The 10,513-nt window shown below is 34.9% G+C and overlaps 1 protein-coding gene across 1 annotated transcript; it reads right to left on the bottom strand.

Moving 5' to 3' along the window:
• Positions 1-1,010: 1,010 nt before the first annotated feature.
• Positions 1,011-9,558, bottom strand: phyhd1 (phytanoyl-CoA dioxygenase domain containing 1). Its single transcript, XM_079404721.1, has 11 exons — positions 8,232-9,558; positions 4,611-4,769; positions 4,286-4,361; positions 4,151-4,198; positions 3,981-4,036; positions 3,142-3,204; positions 3,028-3,049; positions 2,823-2,951; positions 2,597-2,713; positions 1,528-1,654; positions 1,011-1,434 (listed from the first exon to the last, which is right to left on the bottom strand). Exons 1-11 carry the CDS (start codon positions 8,262-8,264, stop codon positions 1,389-1,391), a joined length of 876 nt encoding a protein of 291 aa, XP_079260847.1. The 5' UTR covers positions 8,265-9,558; the 3' UTR covers positions 1,011-1,388.
• Positions 9,559-10,513: the final 955 nt, after the last annotated feature.

Here is a 10,513-nt window from a genome sequence, read left to right on the forward strand (position 1 = left end):
CTATTGATTTTTTTGCATTACAATAATTAGAATTAGGTTTTTTTAGATTATAAAATTATGGAAATGTGCTTATGTCAAAAAAAAAGGATTTTATTTTAGCAAAACATTTATGTATTTATTTATTATGATGACCCTTAACATGTTTTATCAGATTTACCTGTTTTATAATTTATCCTTTCAGTCCTTTATAACAGCATATATGCATCACTTGAGCCATGGAAGAACACCATTGTTTTTCTATTATACGACAAAAATACTCAAATATAATTTTAATGCTATGAATAGGATCTGCCTTTATGTCCAATGCAATACGAAGGACTGGTAGCATAGCTTGTCGCCTTAAAAAGTGTTTTGTATTCTGAATCGTTCAATGCTATCAGTGGTTTGTCTGCATGGGTCTGTATGTAGGAGGCAGTAGATATTAATGTACAGATCACTATTCTGTAAACGCATGTATGCAATTCAGCTGTTGTCTTTACTCTGATAAAGATTGTGTAATTCTGAAATTTCGTAAATGATGTATGTTTAAACTTTAATTTATTCATGATATTTGACTGAGGCCTTTTTTTGTTGCTCTCAGAGTTTGGTGTTGAGTGTATTACGTTGACGGTTGTCATGGGAACTGTGGTTGAAGCGTCAATCACCTGTTCGGTTTGAAGTGCATTCTGGGACATTTGCATGACACTGTCGTTTAAACTACCTGGCAATTGTAATAAAGTGTTGCTTAATGGTCCATATTTTGACATTGGGATTTGACAAAGATTGTTGGTGCTTTTACTTTGCATCAAAAGACCAGCTTTTACAACATAAGTGACTCAGCATGAAACAGTAATAGAAGTAACTTTCAGACTATTGTGAAAAAATCTCTTGGAACTTTTTTTTTAATGTTAAATATCATGTTTTTTTTTTGTTGCTATCTTTGTTAAAGTTGGTTTTTCAGCCATGTCTATAAATATTATTTTTCAGATTTTCCTGTCAGTTATTGGTTGACATGCTCATTTATTTTCTTTGTCTTGTAATCCAGATTATACTTCTCCAACGTTCATACCTTTTCTATATTGTATTGATTTTGTTGAGTACGCAGAGAATGTTGCGTTAAAGTAAATAAAGTGAATTTCTAATCAAATTAAATGTTTCTTGCTTTCTAAATTCAGATTATTTAAATAATAAACACTCTTTGGTTAACAAAAACTAGCCTTTTATTAACACTGTTGTGGATAAAATATACAGATGATTCACATTTTTTGGACCATTTACAAAACTTCATATTTAAAGAGGTGATTGTTGGTCCAGATGTTAAAAAGGCTCATTATAGTCATGTGACTGTCCTGATCTCGTCATCATTGGTAACACGTGTTATCAGGTCTGTTTTGGTGTTATTTCTGTCTTTAGTTGTAGAGGGATGGGAAGGGCAGCTCTTCTGTTGGTTGTAGCCTGAAAGATAGAAACAGATTCACTTTACAAACTAGGCTTTCTACGAAGCTTCCTAACGCAAGTCCTGCATTACCCAGCATGCACTGTTCTTACCAGTTCTCAGGACTCCAAACAGTGTTTTGAGACTCCATAATGTGAAAGGTGTAAACGTGGCGTGAGGCGTCGGATGTGTTTGCAGCGCTGCGGTGGACGACTTCACCGTGAATCAGAACCAGTCCACCTACAGTACCACAAGCATTCGACAAAAGTGGTCCAAAAATGAAATTATTACTTTTATTGATCAAAAGTGACCTTTATGTTCAATGTTACAAAAGGCTTCTATTTCTTTTTTTCAGTCTTGAAAAACATTTATCACATTTTCCACAAAAATATGAAGCAGCACAACTGTTTTCAACATTGATAATAATCATACATGTTTCTTGAGCAGCAAATCAGTATATTAGAATGATTTCTGAAGGATCATGTGACTCTGAAGACTGGAGCAATGATGCTGGAAATTCAGCTGCGCATCACAGAAATAAATTATATTTTACAATATATTTCACATAGAAAACAGATATTTTAAATAGTAATAATATTTCAAATTTTTTATCAAATAAATGCAGCCTTGTTGAACAGAATAGACCATTAAAAATGTAATATAAAATATATAAAATTAAATAAAAAATATAAAACTTAATATGAAATGTTCTGCAATTGTGTTGTATGTTATAGTTTTACTATTTTTAAATGATTTTTGTAAAGGATTAATCACATCCAAAATAAAAGTTTTTGTTTACATAATATATGTGTGTATACTGTGTATATCATGTATATATAATTACACACACATACACGTACGTTACGTTTATATATTAAATATATTTATATATGATATAAATTATATGAATATTAATATATACACATGTAAATATTTTCAAAATGTATGCTGTATGTGAATGTATTTATATATACATAAAAAATATACACTACACAAATTATGTAAACAAAGACTTTTATTTTGGAATCGTTTGACAGCACTATAAACAGACTAATTTTACTCTACTATTATTATTATTAATGTTTGACAGCTAATTTTACTTCTGGTATGAGTAGTTTCACACAGTGAAATGCGAAACCAAATAAAACCCTAAAACTTTAACAAACAACAATAAAAAACGACCTTTTTTAACAGGAGCGGGAACGAAGAGCTTGTCGTCATAATTCTTCTCTCGGCCAATGAAATCAGTCAGAGGAAACGTGCCTTTAGGTGTCCGCACCATTCGCCTGGTAATCCCATCTAACACACGCAGGAAAAGAGCCACGCAAGCACATTTTAAATGCAAAATAAAGCTTCACTCAAACAGCACGCATGCACAAATGAATCTGCCCAACACATGTGAAATCACCCTTGTGTGATCCCGGTATGAACCACAGACAGCCGTTCTCCAGCGTAGCATCCTCCAGAGCGATCCACACGCCCATCACTCTTCCCAGAGGCTGCGTGTAAAGGAAGGTGGCGTCCTGGTGAGGGGTCACTGAAGTCAAAGATCAAAGGTCAACCAAGTGTTTTTGTACTGCATTCCTATTGGTTAAATAGAGGAAGGGTCTTACCTTCTCCACCAATCCCTGGTTGCTGTTGACAGAACAGGCACAGAGGAGGCGAGTAGTGAAATAATTACACTTACAATGTAAGTAACATTATATAAGTACTGTATGTAACTGTACCTTAAAGATGTACATACTCTGCAGAATCACAGGATTTATCAGGGTGAGTTTCTTTGCCAGATTCTGCAGATAAGAAACAAACACACATTTTGACAAACTAAAGTGTCTAAAAATTGGCATAATGAAAAGAGTATATTTGGCTAGATTTATTTTTCTTTCTGACATCACGATGGTTAAACGGTGGATGGCTAGTCTTAGATTGAAACCAGAGTGGTCTAGTATTAATTTAGTATTATTTATATAATATCATAGTACTAACAGTACTTATTAATATTTTGAGTTAAGTAATTTTTTTTATATTTCTGTATAGATTTAATTTTTTATTTCAGGCATAGTTTTAGTAACAATATTTTGAATTAGTTTAAAATTTTATATTTTAATGTTTATATTTTAGAAATTTTGTTATTTGCTTTTGTCATATTTTTTTAATATTTCTATATAGATTTAATAGATTTTTATTTTAGTTACAATTTTAGTAATAATATTTAGATTTGTTTTATATTTAATTCAAGTATTAAGTAATTTTGTAATGTGCTTTTGTCATTTTTTTTAATTTATATAGCTTTTACTCATTTTTATTTCAGTTATATAGTACTTCAGCTTATTTCATTCAAGGTTTTTTAATAAAAAAAAAATAAAATCTATTTTATTTCAGCTTTTTTTTCAAATTCTGAAATTATTTGTAATAGTTTTAGTCTACAACACTAGTCTCTGGGTTGTCTGGTTTTAAAGAGGTCTCCCAAGAGCTTTCTCATAAATCTGATTAAATCAAATGAGGTTTTGACATGAGTGTACTGTTTATATAAGGACCACAGTTTACATGGAAGTTTGAACATTACTTGAACTTTGGCTGAGAGGGTGACCGCTTTAAACAGCGGCTCATAAGCGTGGAGAGCTGTGGGAAAGATAAAACACACACACTTATGAGCAAAGAATGATATATGATAAATGACAGGTTATGTTTAAACATGACTGAATTATATGAAATGCTATTTTCGTTAATACCCACCATGTCCGATTTTATTCAAGGATTGTTCTCTTGGCACAATGAACTCTCCTGAAAGCACAACAGTCTTATTATGAGATGAATTTACTCTCTTTTTCTATATCTCAACATGACAAACAAAGCAACTAAACTACAAACCTTTATCATCAAACACTCCTTTCTCAAAGAAGAAACGGATCTTGTCTCCACTGGTGATGAAATAGTCTGCATTTCCCTGGAAAAACACCAAATATGATCATGATTTGACTGATTTAACTGATTCTGAATGGTCATGGATTTACAAGGGACATTTTTCCAGTTATGACAGGGTTTGTAACTAATATAGGTAACTACATTTACCTGCATCTTTACCCAGAAACATTTGGTTGCATGTGGGAAGTAAATCGTAGAAGAACGTTCATTATGGCACTACTGTAAATGGTTGCTGATGATGCATTCTGGGTATTCATCTGGACGAGTTTACCTGTATTTTAAGCTGCTCGTCGTGGTCTGTGGAGAACTGTGTCCTACAGTGTTCAGGAACGTCCATCCGCTCAATGATCTCACTCATACGGTCCCGTAAAGCATCACACTCCTCTGGGGACAGAAAGCCATCCAGCACCAGATAGCCCTCATCCTGGTACTGCACAATAAATACATATCACAAACCTATTCACTGCACATATTCAAATGCGATTAGGACATCAACATCAATTGCTGTTTCTGACATCACAAAAAAAGTAGAAAAACTACCATTACCCTGTTGAAAAAACTGCATTTGCTGGTTAGGTATGTTTTATAGCAGAACAGCTGGTTTAAGCTGGTCCTTAGTTGGACATGACCTGGTTTGAGCTGGTCCTGACCATGAGGTAGTTGCTTAGTAGGATCAGCACATGACCAGCTTAAACCACCTTATAACCAGTTCAGGACCAGCTTAAACCAGCTCAAACCACCTTATAACCAGTTCAGGACCAGCTTAAACCAGCTCAAACCACCTTATAACCAGTTCAGGACCAGCTTAAACCAGCTCAAACCACCTGCCGTGCTTCAAAGCATACCTAACCAGCATATGCTGTTTTATTTTTTTCCCAACAGTTAAATATATGTGACCCTGGAGCACAAAACCAGTCTTAAGTCGCTGGGCTATGTTTGTAGCAATAGCCAAAAATACATTGTATGGGTCAAAATTATTGATTTTTCTTTTATGCCAAAAATCATTAGGATTTTAAGTAGAGATCATGTTCCATGAAGACATTTTGTACATTTCATACTGTAAATATATCACAACTTCATTTTTGATTAGTAATATGCATTGCTAAGAACTTCATTTGGACAACTTTAAAGGTGATTTTCTCAATATTTTGTGTATAAATACTGTCCGATCCTAACAAACCATGCATCAATGGAAAGCTTATTTATTTCAGATGATGTATAAATCTCAATTTCAGAAAATTGACCCTTATGACTGGTTTTGTGGTCCATGGTCACATTTCTGCATTTCCCATGTACCGTGGTAGTGGCATGGTATTCTTTAAAATACTATGTAAATTAATATGAGTATGGTGATCATTCAGTATCAAGATATCCCAGACAGCAACATAGTTTTGGCCCAGATCGGCCCACATCTGGCCCGTGTGAAATCCATGTCTGAATATAATTACAGTATTGTGTGATTAAGCTATAGTTTGTGCATTGTTCTTCATACAAATACCTAGAACCATGTAGGCCAAGTTCATTTTTATACCATGGTATTGAGGTGCTATAGGCCTGTGTTTTTACTGGTTATCATTAGCCTATGTATGTTATATGGAAGACCAAGGGTTAATTTTAATAACTCAGTCAGAATAATTACATTTCACCATATAAAAATGAGTTTTTTTGAAAATGAACATGAATTTCCACCTGCATCCTCAAGCTTCTGTCAAATGTGCATTTTTAAGTGACAAAAAAGTAATATTACTAATATTGCAGCCATCACTGCAAACTGTGCTGAAGATACGTGTACTCAAAGTCACGCAACACAAACCTGTTTCATGATTTGAAACACAGCCTATCACTCATTAGAACAGGGATCACCAGACTCGGTCCTGGAGCGCCGGTGTCCTGCAGAGTTTAGCTCCAACTTGCCTCAACACCACCTGCCTGGAAATTTCTAGTATACCTAGCACGACCTTGATTAGCTAGTTCAGGTGTAGTTAAACTCTGCAGCACACCGGCATATTTACTTACTTTACTTTACTTTTGTCATTTAGCAGACGCTTTTGTCCAAAGCGACTTACAAATAAGAAAAAGTAACTAAAACTAAAAAGTTACAACTCTATAAATACTATCTACCCACATATTTAAGAAAATAAAGAAATTAAATAAAATTAACACATGCATATAACAACAACATTTCAATAATAAACATATCAATGAAAAAATTAAATAAAAAGCTACTACTATCCCTTGCCGGTGTCCCTGCCCGGTGGAGTCGCACGGTAGAGTCGATGGTCTTTACACTCTTTGGTCTTCACACTAAGAGGGCTTCACACGACGACTGCCGCGACCGCTGCCGCGGTATAATAACCTTTATTATACCAATCTAACAAATGATCATTTCAACTCAGCTGGACCCACTTTCCTGTTTATCAACTACAAATGGCCAAGCAAGTGCACACACTGACAAGATACACGATACAGTACGAGACCAAACGCGATATTTGGTCATATTGTCCAGCCCTACTTTCAAGACAACTGACTTCAGAAAAGTTGATGCCATTTGTATTTTTGCCTTCCAAAAGACATCGGAGACCTATCGACAAAAAATGTATGTGCATTTTCAATAAGCATTTTCAATAATATCAATACAAAAATCCACCCATGATTTTATGCAGCAAACAGAGCTGTAGATTTGAAAAAAAAAAAGGTTCAAAAGGCTGAAATGTGATGTTTATCATTTTATTAAAAAACATTTTGTGTGTGTGATGACCTGTAAGCTGTAAATCATGATATCGGTTTAATATGTCACTAGACATTGCTCTATCCTGCTCATACCATAGAAATTTAATTTCTGCAGTTCTTAAAAAAGGTAACATTAAAGCCTTAAATATGATATTTGCGTTTTGAAAAGGAGGACAGGCTGCAGAATGGGGGTCCAGAAAACTCAGAGGAGGGGTGTAGCATGGGTCAAATAAGAACACGGTACACTCTGACCGAGAGCGGTTCTACACCCTTTTTAGAGTGTCATTGACTTTTTTTGTTTGTTCAATTTGCACACTAAAAATGGGTTGGAGCTCTTATTTTTGAACTCTCAAAGTGCACCAGATTAATGCATTTAAATTTAAAATGCATAAAATTTTCTCCTGGGGGGGGCATGCCCCCGGACCCCCCTAGAGGCAAACAGGCCCACCAATCACTGCCTCACTAAGTCTTACATGAGCATGATATGAGCCCCCAACCACGTCCATTAGCCCCTGATGTTTTCAAATCCTAGAAACGCCCCTGATCATAAACGAACAATATTAGATGTCAAAATAACGAATCTGTACATTTATTACATTAATAATGTCACTCACGACTCTTAATTAAGTAACTTATTGCTTTAATAAGCATTTGTTTATATTTACTGAAGAAGGTGGTACATCATCTTGGTAAGCAGTTTGACAACATCAAATATTTTTCATCAAAAATTGTGCTCATTAAGATACCAGCAGACATGGAAAAAAAAAAACACAAAAAAAACCTACACACTGAACAGTTAAAATATGAAATGTTGCTTTAAAGCCTTGTCTGCAGGCCCCGCCCATCTTCATCCCACATTCCGTTCTAGCAGCTTGCTCTGTTTCTAGCGTATTACGCAACACACTTCAAATTAGGATCAAACTTATTCCACTCGTGCTTTCACCAATATACATATATTTAAATTTTGTGCATCTTTTGCACGCGTGCACGAGGCGCTGATCTATGAAAATATTTATTATTAAAGATGCAAAACATTGTTTGTCACATAACAGCATTGTACTCGTAAATCTGCGTTTTCCAGCGTTTCTGATGAGCATGTGCATAAAAACACAATAGCGGTCGTATTCAAGAGTTGCTATTTCAATTTAGATGCAGTTTTTACCTTTTGCACGTCTTGATCTATCAAAACATCCATGCTGATGAAGACAGTCTGAGAAGAAGGCTAAAAGGAAGCCTGTCCCATCCAAATCTCTCTCTCTCTAAGCAACCACGTGGTTGCCCCATGTCAAATTCGATTAAACTGTAACCATGCTGATGCAATAATTGGATTTTGAACAGTAACTCTTTCATTACAGTGCAAGAAACTCAAATGTGCAGGCATAACTGAGAGTTCAGGTGAACCTATAAGGTAAACATGTGCCTAGTTAACTTCATTCCAGGTAAAAAGTGAACACAGGTCACCCTCTGTCCTGTGGAGGATGCAAGATTGCATGTAATAAAGACAGTGTTGAAGATACTTCACAAAACAGATTCAAGCTTTGAAAAATGTAGTTCAGTGTCTTAATTCATTTTTATAAAGTTGGTCGAAATGTATCATCTACATCAATGATTTAATCATTAATACTGTGTTTCAGTGCATTATAAAACATTAATGAACTAATACAGTGTGTGCAAACTTCCTTTCTGAATCAATCCTTTGTTCTTCACACAAAGGCATGAGAAAGATACAAGTGTTTTCAGCTGCTATTTAAAGGAATAGCTCACACAAAAATAATACTTCTGTCATTATTTACTCACTCACCTTTCTTCTGCGGAACACAAAAGAAGATATAAAAAACATTGACTTTCATTATATGGAGGGAAGCATTGCACAATTATTTGTTTTATTAGAAAAACACTATGCATAAAATTTCTTGCATTTTCTTAAAGGACATTAAATTATCCATAAACCTTTTGGAGCAAACTAAAAATAAAAATGCACTGGACAAGTAATATTTTAAAAGCACTTAAATTTATGCAACTTTTTCTGGCAGCTATTGGGTCAAATGTCAAATTTATACAGGTGAATCAATTGTAAATAAGTATTTTTGTCCCTTCAAAATGTCTTCTAAAATCCACAGAGGTTTGCAAGTTTCATTTTGGGGTGAGCAATCCCTTTAAGTCCATGCATATTTAGATTTATAAGTAATATTCACCTCAGGTTATAAAATCTGCCATTACCTAACCACTATACTTTTTGAAGGAAAGTTCATACAGCTCAATGCAACAAAAGTGTATAATAACCAGTGTATGGTAACTCGCACTGATCCAGTTCTCATGTTCAACTTCAAGATTTGAGAGAACATTTTGTAAGGCCTACATTTATAGAAATGAAGTAGTACTTTTATGGTGTATTTTGTCTCAGTACCTGGAGAGGGAGCCTGCGCCACACAGACGGTCAACACTTCTGCTTGTTCTTCTCAGTGCTCTTGTTTTTGTATCGTCTGCTTTACCACAAAGGATATGGAGGAAGCGAAAGCTTAACAGATGATCACCTAGTAGTGCGTTTTAATCAGTTAACAAACACAATTCTGATCTCAAATCAGTTGGAGGAAAAAAAAAAAACAACTTTAGACAGCCATACAGTAACAGTTCCTGTCCCTCATATTCGATGAATACTAAACAATTCTCTTATTCTAGCCCAGATTTGAGACAGAAATGAACAGAATTCCAATTAACGAGAGCGTGTTCTCCATTAACACATTGTCATTGTAAGTTTGTGATGGCTGTGCATCATTCAGACTAAATGTCATACAGTGTTTGAAAAAGTTTCAAGTGCATACTAACTTAGTTTTCATTTTGGTTTAATTGGCTGCCATTTGGTTGGAAGTGACCATGACTTTACTAACGCACACAGAGAGAGAGAGTGAATGGGAGCTTTTATGTGGCGTGGCGCTTGTACTCACCTCTGCTTACTCACAGAAAACAGAAAGAAAAGGCCTAGTGTTCACTGACTCAAGGTGTGTGTGTTGTTGAGAGATGTGGTACTTAAGAACTCATGGGTCGGTGTCTATGGGTCTTTTCAGAAAACAATGCCAAGCGTGGCTATGACTTAATATTATGAATAAGGTTTTGAACTTTGTCATTATTTGATCAATTTGATAGTAATTAGTGCATAACCCTATATTTTATTAATATAACTACTTTAAAAAGTGAGTGTTTCATCAGAATATCAGCCAATTTGCACACACACATTCACCATTACATTTAAAGGAATGGTTCAGCCGAAATTTAAAATTCGCTGAAAATGTGCTCACCCTCCGAGTTCGTTTCTTCATCAGATTTGTAGCATTGCATCACTTACCCATCAATAGATGCTCTGCAGTGAATGGGTGCCGTCAGAATGAGAGTCCAAACAAAAATCTCATTAATTCACACCACTCCAGTCCATCAAATAACATCATG

The sequence above is a fragment of the Barbus barbus genome (genome assembly GCF_936440315.1).
Source record: "Barbus barbus genome assembly, chromosome: 43".
Lineage (NCBI taxonomy): Eukaryota > Metazoa > Chordata > Actinopteri > Cypriniformes > Cyprinidae > Barbus > Barbus barbus.

Excerpts from the sequence above, each read along its gene's own strand:
- phyhd1 (XM_079404721.1), bottom strand. The coding sequence starts at position 8,264 with ATGGATGTTTTGATAGATCAAGACGTGCAAAAG. Across the intron at positions 4,362-4,610 it reads ACGAGCAGCTTAAAATACAG|GGAAATGCAGACTATTTCAT; the intron begins GTAAACTCGTCC and ends GTGTTTTTCCAG. Across the intron at positions 1,655-2,596 it reads TCCCGCTCCTGTTAAAAAAG|GTGGACTGGTTCTGATTCAC; the intron begins GTCGTTTTTTAT and ends GTGGTACTGTAG.